Source organism: Mytilus galloprovincialis, chromosome 2, assembly GCF_965363235.1.
Source record: "Mytilus galloprovincialis chromosome 2, xbMytGall1.hap1.1, whole genome shotgun sequence".
NCBI lineage: Eukaryota > Metazoa > Mollusca > Bivalvia > Mytilida > Mytilidae > Mytilus > Mytilus galloprovincialis.
Genome location: NC_134839.1, coordinates 4,037,855 through 4,052,160, shown reverse-complemented (window position 1 = coordinate 4,052,160; position 14,306 = coordinate 4,037,855). Strand labels below are relative to the sequence as shown.

The 14,306-nt window shown below is 32.7% G+C and overlaps 2 protein-coding genes across 3 annotated transcripts in view; both read right to left on the bottom strand.

The window, feature by feature from the left end:
• Positions 1–749: 749 nt before the first annotated feature.
• On the bottom strand, positions 750–6,070 carry LOC143061972 (KRAB-A domain-containing protein 2-like). Its single transcript, XM_076233829.1, has 3 exons — positions 5,833–6,070; positions 4,321–5,546; positions 750–812 (listed from the first exon to the last, which is right to left on the bottom strand). Exons 1-3 carry the CDS (start codon positions 6,068–6,070, stop codon positions 750–752), a joined length of 1,527 nt encoding a protein of 508 aa, XP_076089944.1.
• Positions 6,071–6,420: 350 nt separating this feature from the next.
• LOC143062706 (uncharacterized) overlaps positions 6,421–14,306 on the bottom strand; it is a 42,371-nt gene continuing 34,485 nt past the window's right edge. For both annotated transcript variants that reach the window (XM_076234462.1, XM_076234463.1), the window contains exons 2-3: positions 10,373–10,923; positions 6,421–6,728 (exon numbers count right to left, since the gene is read on the bottom strand). In XM_076234462.1, coding sequence (XP_076090577.1) covers positions 6,478–6,728; positions 10,373–10,850 — 729 coding nt within the window. In that variant the 5' untranslated portion in view covers positions 10,851–10,923 and the 3' untranslated portion in view covers positions 6,421–6,477. The remainder of the gene's footprint in view (positions 6,729–10,372; positions 10,924–14,306) is intronic.

The window sequence follows — 14,306 nt, the reverse complement described above, 5'->3', positions numbered from 1 at the left end:
TCGAAAAGGTTTTAGTGTGATTTTCTCATAAATGTCTATCAGACTGCGTCTGTACATTTAAAGACACAACTGTGATTGGTCAACAAACTACATACTACAGCGTGCGAGGAAAAACTAGTTTACCTATTTTTTCAGACAACAGCATTGTAAAATAAACTGTAGACTCCGCTAAATAGTACATTTTTTTTTAGATATCTACAAAGCTAGGACGGTCAGTTGAAAACATAGCACTTTGGCAAAAGAGACTATCGTTTCTACCAAATTGTAAACTTTGCATTTCCTATCACGATTTCCTTGATAGAAGATTGCTTTTAAACAAAGAGTTCCAAGTGATGAAGTTGAAAAATCATCCCTTCATAAATTTTACGGAAGCTGTATATAAAAGTTGGTTGACCTTTACGGATCATCTGTGTCACAGGTGTCGACAGATATGTTCCAAATGTATTAAGTAATTCCGTTCCCTCTTCCCTGATTGCGACCTACTGGGTAAGACCTAACACCGGGTTAGTACTAACATGATCAACACGACGGGTGTCACATGTATAGCATGATCTGCTTACCTTTACGAAGTACCTGAGATCATTTCCTGATTTGGTGAGTTTCGTGTTGCTCATCCTTTCGTTTCCTATGTCGTGTTTTGTGTACCGATGTTTGTCTTTGTCTTTTCAGCCATGCGTTGTTATGCTATTTTCGAGTGTTAATGTCCCTTTGGAATGTTTCGTCTCCCTTTTGCGACCTGTATTACAAGTTTATTTTATCCCCGAACTATTGTTGTTGCCATCTAATGTAGATCGGCACATAGTATCCTCTACCTGAAATGTGTTAGAAGATACAAAAATGTAGCATCCCCATTTAATAAAACATATAATAAAACATCTCTTAATATATTAGACAAATGCAACTAGTGTTGGATTGGGTGGTACGCGACACTGTTTAATTCCGAATTTCGGTAAAACATGTGTTTCTGTTTGCATGACGATACAAATTAAATCCCGAATACTGTATATGTAGGAGCATATATTTACTTAAAGTAAAATTCGGAACACATGGGATGTATAAAATTCAAAGACAAGCTGACAATATATTAGTTCATGACACACCTGTCCATCTGCAAAAACATGGGGTGTAGGAAAAAAGCTGAACAAAAGCAGAATATCAGAGATGTCATCAACCCAAAATAACCTGAACGACAAGAATGTTAGGATACAATTAAGAGGATGTCCAAGTAAATATCAGGCAAATATGATATGGGTGGCACATCATAATTTTTTTCCCACTGAATTTTTTGTTCCGATGCAATGTTTATATCATACAAAGGCTAATATATGTCAAAGATATTTCCGAAACAACTGTGGATGGCTCAGAAAATGATTTTTAAGTTCACAAACGATGCAACAAAATTTTGTACAAAATGAAGAGTTATCTCCCCTTTTCAATGAATTTACAGTGCTTTCTATGTATTTTTTTCTCTTTATTTGTTGCAGTTAATAGAAAAACAAAATTCAACTTTGAGAAAGAATGAATTTATGATATGAAATAGATGAAAAACATTTAAAAATAAAATATGTCATGTGCCATCCACTGCCTGGTTTTTCCATGGTCACCCTCTTAAAAACAACCACTGACGAGGTTTCTTGACTTTGAATATACAAAAGAGCATGTGACAACGTCGACATATTTCCTGTTATATCTCAGCTCAAATTATTTGTCTTTATCAGTGAAATGACAAAAATGCCCAAGTATGGTTTGCGTTTGAGTATATTTAAATTGCGGAACACAACCATAACGAGAAGCAGAAACTACTTGTGGTAAAGTCGATAGAACATGTTTGACCCCGCCATATAAGGTAGGTGTCTGTCACAAGTCAAGTTCACGTTTTTTAGCGGTTGTTGTCTGTTGGTTTTTTTTTTTTTTTTTTCGTTCTCTGATTGACTGAGATTTTGTTTTTAAGCGCCACATTTAAGAGCCACTTTTGGTATATATCGTGTCGGACAGTTTATATTGGTGGAGGAAGCCGGAGTGTCTGGGGAAAACGACCGACTTTCGATAGGAAAACTGACAATCCTAATCGATTAAGATTGAGTCGAGTGCAGCCACATAAGTAAGGTTCGAAATCACAACATCAGTGTTGAATGACTGGCTAGTGTTTACAGCAGAAGGACTACTTTGACCACATGGCCACCGAGGCCCCTTTTCTTTTATTATCTTGATCATAAATCTTGTCATTAGTTTTCTGGTTTGGATTGTTTTACATTTGTGAATTTGGGGCCTTTTATAGCTTATGCGGTATGGATTTTCTATTTGTTGTAGACCGAACAGTGACCTCTTACTTCTACGCATCTAAATAAAGAGGTGTCTCAATGGCAATCTTTCCACTTCTTCTTATTTTTATATAAGCCAATGAATAGTTAGCCAATATCTTATTTTGTGTCATACTGAACAGGTCGACCAGTCGTAAATGTATTATGTTGCCAGGACAGAAACTCGACAGAAAAGATCACTTCATCAATAAGTCTGTATTTCACATTATAAAATTGAGATTGGGAATGTGTCATAGAGACAACAACCCGACCAAAGAATAGAAAACAGCTCTATTGGTCGTCAAGTCAGCTAGTGCACAGGTCGACCCATCAGCGCGTTGACATGACAAAAAATACTTAGTCTATACATATAATTTATTTCAAATTCTATAGGTATTTGGGATTAGAAGTAAACAGATCGGCATGTCAGCACTTTAACAAGACTCAAATCAGTTAGTGCAGATGTCGGTTAGTTTTTCTTCCTATAGATAAGAGTCGATGGGCCAGCTTGTTAACAGGTCGACATGTCATTGTATCAATAGAACACAAAATACATCAGTCTGCAAACAAATTGATTTCTTATTCTTCAAGTAATCATATAAGTATGTTGTCATGCAAGCAAGTCGACATGATAACATGTTATAGGTAGACACCACGTTGGTAAGTTGGCTGGTTGATATGACTCAAAACTGTTAATATAAATATCAGTTTGTTTTATGTTCTCAAAGACTTCTTTTAAACGGGTCGACCGTTAATCGGATTATCGGGTCAACATGTCGACAGACCGACAGTTAAACAGGTCGACAGGTCAACGGATCAATAGTACAAAGTCTACATATCGGTCTTATTAAGGTTCAACAAGACTTTTGGTCTACATGTTACGAGTAAGCAAATTGACATGTCAGTGGGTCGACAATACACACTCAATAACTTGTAGTTAACGTATCAGTTTGTTTCGATTTTTACCAGTCTTTGGGTCGGCATGTCAACAGTTCAGTAATTCGACAAGTCGCAAACAGAATCTGGTAGTTTTGTGTTGTGCAAAATAAATTCTTAACCACATGGTATGTCGGATATTGTCTGAGCTGAGTGTGTGGATGTTTTACAATTATAAATTCGCCATGACAGTATGCCGAACAAACACAAGAAGAAATATAAAATATTTTTAAAGCTTTTAATCAGCAAATTGATGTTGTTTCCATTAAGATATACAATTCGATTACTTGTTCCTTTCAAGTTTCAATTTATTGGAAGTTGGTCTTAATGAAACTTTATTTTCAAAATATATATTTCAGAAAAAAATGTAGGTGTTTAGTTTCCTTGTTTATGCACACCTATCAACCCGTTGTTTAGTCTCGAAAGGTATTATCAACTATAAATTACACGGTCAAATGTCAAAAGTTTTTCAAATCACCAATCGAAAATGCTTATAAATATCGTTGAAAAGAAAAGAAAAAACATCAAAAATGGAATTCAATTGTAACGTTTACCGTTTTCTATAAAATACAAAATAAACTTACACATTTAGCAACAATATATAGATAAAAACACTTATACAAAAATATAATAAGATTATTTACAATACAAATTCTCGTTAATACAGGGTGCCGACATAACATGTACATTCATTGCCAAATTTATTTTTCGGACATATCAGAAGTGATCTTTGCTAATATATATATGTTGTGTACAAGTTATCATTTTGTACAAATTATAATTTGTACAAAAAAATTGTACAAATTATAATTTGTATTTTGACTTTGTACAAATTGTAATTTGTACAAAAAGTGCCTGTACACATTATAATTTGTACAAAATAAGGCTAAATTTCACTTATAACTTGTACAATATTTTAAATATAATAAGTTTCAAATCAAATGATAAAAAATAAATTCAATTTTAATTACGAATCAATATGAAACACACTGATAACTCTATTTACAATACTATACAATAATTTATAATGCTCTTATTTGTTTGAGCAGGTTAGCGAACCATGACACCTCGAATTACACAATACATCTTGCTTTTTACATTTACACTTTGAATTGTTACAACCGCCTTTACATTTGCAAGAGAGATAACCCTGTCCACCAGTTTTTGAAATTTTTTTCACAGCTTCCCTAAGGGAAAGTTGTAAATCTGGAATTTGTGTAACTGACAAAGAAGAGTCACTAATTGATTCTAGTTGGTTTCTGCTTAAGACTCCTGATAAATTACCAGCTATTGTCCCTACACGATATCCAAAATTTCCTACTTCTACAACAACACCTTGTATGTTCCTTGGATCGGTCGGTGCTCGGTCATATTGTGGTATTGGGATAATAACATTGTCTCCAACAGATAACTCACTCAGTTTCTGTTTTGTATTTCTTGTAAGGACATCTGCTTGGATTTGTTGGCCAGACAATGCACGTTTTCTAGCACGAATGATTGGGGTTTCGACTTCCTCTGATACTACTTCAATAGTTGTACTTGTTGATCCAGAATCGTTAAGTTCTCTTTCTGATTCTACCGATTCAGCATCTGTGTTTTCATCCGTTCCATCAATCTCAATTTCACTGTTCTCCTCTGAAACCTCTTTAAACACTTTCTCCAGATCTTCCTCAGTTTCAAGATTTGGCAAAAGTTCCTTGGGCAAAGAAGATGAAGATAAACCTATCTTTGGGTCAGAACCAAACAGAGCATGATAAGGCGATTGATCAATTACTCTGTGATATGATCTATTTTTCTGAAATTGCACGAAGCGCAAACCTTCAGACCACTGTCGTGTGTCATTGTCATTCATCCATGATATGAGCATTTCTTTAATGTCTGCATTTGCTCTTTCTACAGATCCTTGACTTTGGGGATGTCTTGGTCGTCCATGAACTATTACCAATTCTGACCATAACGATTTCAGTTCAGTAATTATATGTGCAGTGAACTCTCTTCCATTATCGCTTTGGAGGATATGGGGTGCACCAAAGAGAAGAAAAATGTCAAGTAACTGATACGCAACTTCAGCAGCTCTCTTAGATTTCAGAGCTCTAAGCACACTAAATTTGGTAAGATGATCTTGATAATGCATTATCCATTTAAATTCCTGGTCGGGGACAGATTGAAGGTCTACAAGGTCAACCTGCCCTCTACAGTTGAAGTCAGCAGAAATTATAGGTTTAACAACAAGTTTTGATATGTCAGAACGCTTTCTTTTCAAGATACATTGTTCACAGTTGGTTGTAAATATTATAAATATAAGCAGATCTGTGAAATAGTTAAGCTCATATTGTCGTCTGTTTTGTGACCTAAAGTTCCTTAAATAATACGTGTTCACCCTTATTTACTGTGATCATATAGAGTTACGATTTTAGGTTGCATAGTTTGATTATTTTGATACATCGTCATGAATATGCATGAAATATTTGCCACTGAACCTTAAGCAACCAACAATCAATCAATCAATTAAAATTCCAGGATGGGATAGATTTTTGTTTACATTCGATTTCAGACCCCCTTCTATATTTGTCATATAAAACAAAACAAAACTTACCATTTCCTCCTTTTTTGATGAGCTTTTCAATATCTGCAACTTCAATAATATCATATTTCTTTAGCAAATGTCTGTCTTGGTCACTTTTCTTCGATGCCTCTTTTGCATTTTTAACTTTAGAAATTAACTCATTCAATTTGTCCCTAGTATAAAGATGGTTGTGCTTAGATGTATTATTCTCAGCAAATTGCTGAACTTCTTGATAAAATTTATCCTGTTGATCAACAATACTAGCCATTTTTTTAACACCTTAACTTTTACTTTTGTAAATGACCATGTGAAACACCAGTGAACAGGAGTTCAATTTATAACCTCAAGGCAAAATAAAGGAATCAATATGAATTTAAAAATAGCATTGAACAGTTTTTATAGTGGGTATCAATACATTTTTATCACAATATCCATATGATAAATTGTTGTACAAGTTATAAGTGAAATTTAGCCTTATTTTGTACAAATTATAATTTGTACAGGCACTTTTTGTACAAATTATAATTTGTACAAAGTCAAAATACAAATTATAATTTGTACAATTTTTTTGTACAAATTATAATTTGTACAAAATGATAACTTGTACACAACATATACATGAAATAAAAACTCTAAAATATAAAATATATGATATAAATATTCGGTAAATACATATTAACGTGCATTTTTCAATATAGGCAGTTGGTTTTCAAGAACTGGTATTTGATTAATTGGTTTTGTTTCTTTTTTCCACTTCATTCGACGATTCTGGAACCAAATTTTTATTTGCCTTTCAGACAAACACAATTCATGTGCTATTTCTATCCGCCGTCGTCTAGTTAAATATTTGTTATAATGGAATTCCTTTTCCAACTCAAGAGTTTGGTATCTGGTATAAGTCTGTCTTCCCCTTTTATTGTTTAATCCTGAAAAAAGTATAAATTAAAGGTTGCAGTATCACATGACAGTTATATGACCTTTTAACGACATCAAATTCTCCGCCTACTGCCGTAAAGCGGAAGTAGCTCCTCCTTATTTTTATGTTAAGAAAATTTCTGGTAATAAAAACGGGAAGTTTATATGCCGATCAAGTCGTAAATGTCACTTCATAAATTGTGATACAAGCTTACTCACTTCACTGAAGAATTCCTATAAATTTTCTGTTTTAAATGCAGTGAAATGAAATAAATTTCCGTTTTCCTGATGAATGAAATCTCTATAATGATAGTACAAGCAGATTTTATTGCAGGGGGATCTTAAACCTGCTACGTTTTGTAATTAAAGCGACAAGTTTACAGTGTTAGAATTGGACATAAAATCGTTCCTATGATATAACGGTACAGATCTATAAAACATAACATTATCAGTTTTGTATTGTTCCAGATGAGGGTTTTCCGCCTTTTGCACAATGTAATAGATTTTGTCCATTGTTGTGTTGTAATTTTATGGGTTATTGTTCATGGTTTTTTAGATATTGCATTAATGCAGAATTGCTTTTATTATATTAGGTTACCTGGTACTGGTGGACTGTTAAATGTGTTATAAAAGGTTAAAAGTACTTTTTTACTGCACCTCACTGTCTTTTCGTAAATCTATTCAGAATTTTACTTTCTTTGAATAAAAAAACCCAAGGAACTGTTTTGAACAATTACGAATACGACAGAAGAATGGTCAAAATTGGACGAATCTAGATGGCAGAACAACATCGAAGACAATGCATCCCATTTTAAAACTCCGTTTCTCATTTTCTAAATAAATCCAATGTCAAACAGAAAACTAGTTGTAATGTTGGATCATGTGATTTTCATGTAATTGATTTTATCACATATTTCATGTACCTTTTGGAAAGGTCCACACTCTCCACCAAAGTCACACACTAGTTTAAACCCGCAATGTATACATGGGCATGTCTAATTCGGAACCCTCGTAAGCGTATGTCATATAAATGTTTTTTTTATTTTTATACGCCCGTCAAAATTTAGACGGGACGTATTATGTTATACAAATGTCCGGTGTCCGTCCGTCTGTCCGTCTATCCGTCTGTCCGATGTAAACATGTCGCACCGTATCTTGAGAACGACTTATCCAAATTTCATGAAACTTATTATAGTTGTTTCTTGTGATGGTCAAATAATCTGTATACTTTTTGGTGAAAATGGTGAAAAAAAATGAAAAATTTCTGAGTTACGGCACTTTGTAACTAAAACAGGGGTGTGTTTTTTTCACATGTCGCACCGTATATCAAAAACTATTTTTGATTATATTGCTTAAAACTTTACACACTTCTTAGTTATATTAATCTCAAAATCTGTATACATTTTGGTGATGATTCAAAATTTCATTTTTGAGTAATTGAGTATTTTGTAAAAAAGGGGGAGGGGGTTTTTACATGTCGCGCCGTATCTCAAAAATGATTTATGATTATTGCTTAAAACTTTACACACTTCTTTGTTATATTAATCTAAAGATCTGTATACTTTTTGGTGATGATTCAAAATTTTATTTTAGTGATATTTAGTTTTTTTTTTTTTTTTTAAAAAGAGGGTGGGTCTTTCATATGTCCATATGTATCTCAAAAACAATATAGAATGAAATTCAAAACAGTGTGGCTGTGGCCATTGATTGACACATTAAATCATCCATTGACTGGGACAATTTACATGAACGTTTGTCTGTAACGACCACCGTTCACGACGTACCTACGATAGACATTTAAACTGTGTGGTCACCAAAGGTTTCTTTACGCCTTTAATTATAAAATAATTCAAAAAATTAATCAGGAATAACCTTTATGTTTTGATTTATATAATTGATATAAATCAAAACATCGTGTTATTTCTGATTAGTTTTTCGAATTACTTTATTAAGGTGTTGAGAACCTTTGGTGACCCCATAGTTTAAGTGTCTTTAAAAAGTACATAGTGAGCAGTGGTTGTTACATACAAACGTTCACCTAAATTGTCCCAGTCAATGGATGATTTTAATGTGTCAATCAATGGCCACAGCCACACTGTTTTGAATTTCATTCTATGGTTATTGCTTAAAGCTTTCTCAGAAACTGTTTATGATTATTGCATAAAACTTTCACACAAGACGACGGGCGTATCATGCGCTCATGTCGCAGCTGTTTGTTAACAAAATGGTCGTTGTGCATAACTCTGATTATTTTTGTAAATTCTATTTAACTCTTCACCGTTTTATAGACTAAGGGCGATTCAGAGTTTTGCATTGTGCAAAAAGACATGTCTAATGTCTAACCTGTGCATGCTTTGTTGGTTATTGGTGTCGTTGGGTTGATGTCTTATTGACATATACTCCACATTTCCTTGCATTCATTTGTACTTATAAATCTATAAATCACATTGTTATTCAAGGATACACTTGACATGGTATATTTGTACTTTAAGATAGTTTGTTTTTAAACGTTTATGGTTTACCATGCAAGTTTAGATGACTAGATTAAGTAAAGTACCATGATTTACTGAGGAAGTAAATTACAAAATGACAAGCACATCTGAAATTTATTGGCTGGCTACCTTTTAGCAATTGTTTCAAGAAATTCCAATCTAAACACAAGTTCGGTTATGATGTCACAGTTCCCAACTTGTTTATTGTGCCTTCCTACATAGCGGTCAGCCCTAATGATTTAGCAACTTGTTTATTGTGCCTTCCTACATAGCGGTCAGCCCTAATGATTTAGCATCTTAAATACAATAAAAGGCGTTTCAGTAACATAAAAGAAGTCTTATTTGTTCTTGTCTGTCACCGACAAGAATCTTCACTTTAGAACGTCTTTCTATCGCTATTTACCACTTCGAGTCCATGTGTACTTTTAATGTAATTCATGCAAAAAATGACTTTTGGAGTCTGGTTTAGTGCAATCACTGCAATAGTCTACTCTAACTACTGTGATTTATCTGTGAATCGTTTATAAATTTTGTAAACAAAAAAATGAACATCCTTCTAATAATGTTTGATAGTTTTTAATAGTAAGTAAGTAAGTAATTTTTATTGGCCTGAAATCCAAAATTACAGGATTGATACCAAGACAATACAAAACATACAAACATATATATCATACCAAATTCATAAACATTGTATATTTATATATATATATATATATATATATGAGGAGGTGGTACCTCAAAGTTATTAGGTACTTAATAAAGCATTTCTAGAAATGTCCATGTCGCTTATAAATTTAACAATAATTCTAATTATATCAGTCTCACCACACGTATACAAAAATTTAAATCTTGCTTCATTAGTCATATTTAAAAAAGATGGAACTATTCAACTAATTTTGGAAAACAATTGGTCTCTATCATATTTAGTTTTGTACATTTTAAAGTGAAATGAAATTCATCTTCTACTTCTTACAGGCACAAAGGATCTTTAATAAGATTATAAAAAGGGTAAAGGAAAAATAAGTCGAAGAATGCAGTCATTTCACAAAACACAACGCAGAAAACTAAAAATTCCTTTTTACAAAAACCTGCCTCATATAGACTAAGGTCAACTGAAACATCACTAAAGTGTTACCACTATAGTAAACCCGTGTCCAACTTACCACCGTTTGATTTCATCCAAGGGTACATACGACGTGTCATCGCATCTCCGTCGTCGCTCTCGTCGCTATTTGGATCTACTCGTATGTTATCAGTCTTTACGAGGGTACTTTGAACAGTTGAGTCTTCTATCCCACGAACAGCGTATTTTTGCCCCATGTTATGATATAAAGTTCTGTCCAACTCCTGGTTATAGTTACTACATCTTTGATTTATGTCTGGATCATAAACCCTTGATTCATTAGTACCATTGTCAGACGGATTTTTGATTGTCTGTCCACGATATTTATATCCACTGTTCAACCTACGAACATATGAATTATTGCCCGGTCTCATATCATTGTTTATAGTGGAGTGAAATTGATAGTCTCTGTAACTTTCTGATATATTTCTGTCGGTGAAGTGATTGCAGGAAATATATTTATCAAACAGATTTTGTTGAAGTTCTGTGCTTCCAAAAGTGCTCATAGCGGGATACATTTTACTCTGTTGCCATTTTCGTGTAGATTATGTCGTATTATCCAATATCGTGTTCATTGCTTATCCTCAAGTCCTGAAATGAAATATTTAAATGTGTTTAAATTCATTTTAAAACTAGCCTGGGTTAAGTGATTTTTTTAAATTTGTTTTTCAGTTACAAGTTTTAGGGCTGTATAGCACACCCCGTCTCTGTTGTTTTTGACGATGACAATGTAATCAGCAAAAAGATATGGGCTAAGTGACAAATTTCGGTATTCGGTATTGCAAATATATACTACTAAATCATAAAATCGGCAATGTTAACAGAGTTTGATTGATTGATTGTTATGTGTTTAATGCACTTTCAATAATATTGGCATTATCGTGGCTTTCATTTATTGTATTGATAGAGGAAGCCGAAGATAACATTCGACAGGAAAACTGACAATTCCAAGATTGCTAAAAGGGCGAATGGCGTTCCTTGTAAATGCTGATACATAAACACTATTTGGATTATATTTATATCTGGACATCGACAAAACGTCCTTTATAATCAAAATTTAATAACAGAATATGAATTTGATTAGAATACAATTAAGAACAAGCGTTAATGTCATGATGATTGTCTTTAGTGTGGAACTGGTTGTATTTATCTGTTAAAAAACAAAAATATAGATAAGAATTGTCTTTCAATTTGCGAGTATGGTCTCGAGGAAACGATGATAGTCCGTCGATAGGGGATGCTAAATGGCTGATCCGTGAGAGAGCCATATCTCTTGCACGTTAAAGACACCCTTGTAGAGTTCGAAAAAGGCAGCACTCGCACCGCAATGTGGAAAGGGATTAATATAAGTTGCAAAACTTGTTTCCCAATCCACTATAAATAAATATGTTTAAACTTCAATTCGAAATGTGTTCAAAGGATAAAGTAAATTCAATTCCTCCCACCTTTTAATGCCTTAAATAGTAGATTTTCTGCAAAGAATAAAGTTTGGATACTAATTTTTAAAGGTATTGCAGTAGACAACATCATGATTACATGTTACAAATCAAACGAAATTTATTCTGAGGTTATAATCTGATAGAAGAGAAAACAAACGCAAAGAAAAAATAAGACAATTTATGACGTTTTAATATGTTCAGTATTGCAAAGATCATTTAGGAATGATTGATTTGATCCACAGTAGGCCATGTTTGTGTAGATATAAGCATTGTTACGCCCTTAAATGAAATCCTGTCCAAAAATGGGTATTTGATAACTTTATTCATAATTCGCTGTTTGTCAACTTTGAAGCCGGCGCCGGTCAATTTTATGCTTAAATATTACGTTTATGATCATAGCGCCACGCTTCTAAAATATTTATTCTTTTGGACTTGATGCTGTGTAATTGAATAAGAAATTAGATAAGCTTTGAAATCAGTGAAACTGATGTGAAATTGATTTGCCTAAGTAAAAGCCCATGTTTACGAATGGTTTTTAAATGACTGAGTCATTGCGATCGTCAAATAGTATCCGATTCAAAATGTTAGTTAGGTAGGACGGTTGCTACTTTAAAGTATCAAAGAAGTATCTATAGAGAGTATTCGTATTACATTTTTTGTACTTTCAGTATCGTATTGATCATTGTTTATTAGTTAATTGAAATTGATTAAAAGTCGAAAAATCATTTTATTTAAGTATACGTTTACAGTAACACAAGATGTCGCTATTTGCACCTAAAACGTAATGTAATAGTTAAATATACGGATTAATATTTGCTTGATGCCTGAGTAATTGTAAACACATAAAATAGGAAAAACAACGAATTGCATGCCCGATTTCTCCCTATTTGAACGTCTGTCATTTTAAACATGTGTGTGTCATGTCCACCTAATATCAAATACTTTGTCTGCTTTATTATAGAACAAAATACATAATGGTTGATTTACTACTATACTAGTGCTTATACATTTAATTGTAAAAACGTGTAACAAAAATACTGAACTCCCAGGCAAATAAAAAAAGGGAAGCAACACAAACGCTTTCAATCAAAAGAACAAATGAAAGCAACTGCCATATTCCTAACTCTGACAACAACATGGTTAAAAAGAAAAAAGAACAACGATAGACAACAGTATACAAAACACAACGCATATAATAAAAGTCTGACCAACACCGGAATGATAGCAGGTGCTCCGATAGTGTAAGTAATTAAAATAGTACTTTATTCTTGTAAATTATTAGTATAAGTGCTACTACTAATGTTTCACGTAACTTTTTGTGTCTTTTGTTTGTGTTGTTTTGAAATGTTTTGTATATTTTGCATTCCAAAAGTTTGGCTTTGAATATACCTTGTGCTTTGTCATTGCTAAATTCTATATATGTCTTTAAAGCTCGCGCCGATATTGCCATTGATCATCCCCCGTTGGTATATTATTATTATTATTATTATTATTATTATTATTATTATTATTATTATTATTATTATTATTTTGGTATCATTATTACTGTTATTTAAAGTTTTTATAGTATATTTAATTCATTCTTGCAATCATTCATACTTTCAGGTTAAAATTAAAGATGTAAACAAACACTAACATCTATACTTAATTGAAGTGTTTATTTATATATTGAATAGATTATTACAACATTAAAACTCTAGTAGACTCGTAAATCTTCTCACAGTTCTTAAACGGTGATTATCATTAAATTCAATTTTATGATGATTTTTACCATAAACAACAATTAACACTCAATATAAAGAACAATTTTCTTGATATATTGTTACTTTTGGTATCATATTAAGTGTTGAAAGAACAATAAAATTTATGTAAGCGCTTTTTCTACTAAAATAATTGATTGCAAGGTCACTTAAATGTTTTGGCAAACGTTTTTTTCTAAACCTGCAGCGAATTTAGTGTTTGGAACGTCATAAAGATATCATATTCCGCCACGATGTTAAAGTTTGACGTTTTTAATTGATCTACGACATGCAGCAGTATGTAAGCAATTATGCAATCATAGATGGTTTTATATTTGGAATGCAGATCAGAGACAAGTACCAACTTCAAAATGCGAAACTCTTGATCATAAGAGTAGATGGATTGAAGTATTTCCATCATAATTGACAGATGCTGTTTTAATTTATCTAATCAGATGGCCTGATTTGTGAACTCTACGAACTTACCAGTTGTTCAGAATTGAAAATTGCTTCATATAACTGCATCTGTTTCTGTAGAAAAAAAGAAGTCCAAAGAATATCAAAGGGCTGATGGGAAAGAACCGAAGATCCCAAAGAATATCAGAGGGCTGAAGAGAAAGAAACGAAAAAGAGAAAGATTATCAAAGGTCAGATGAGAAAGAATCAAAAAACTGATAATAAGAAAAGAAGAGTAAAAAATCAAATGAATGATGAGAAAGAAAGGACATATGTAAAATTGTTTGAACTAAGTACAGTAACAAGTTGTTCCCGAATTGAAAATTGTTTTATTTAATTG

Bases quoted from the DNA above. Each gene is read 5' to 3' on its own strand.
- LOC143061972 (XM_076233829.1), bottom strand. From the start codon at position 6,070: ATGGCTAGTATTGTTGATCAACAGGATAAATTTTATCAAGAAGTTCAG. The intron at 5,547-5,832 runs GTAAGTTTTGTT...ACTATTTCACAG, and splicing joins CATCAAAAAAGGAGGAAATG to ATCTGCTTATATTTATAATA. The intron at 813-4,320 runs GTATTGTGTAAT...AACACATTTCAG, and splicing joins GTAAATGTAAAAAGCAAGAT to GTAGAGGATACTATGTGCCG.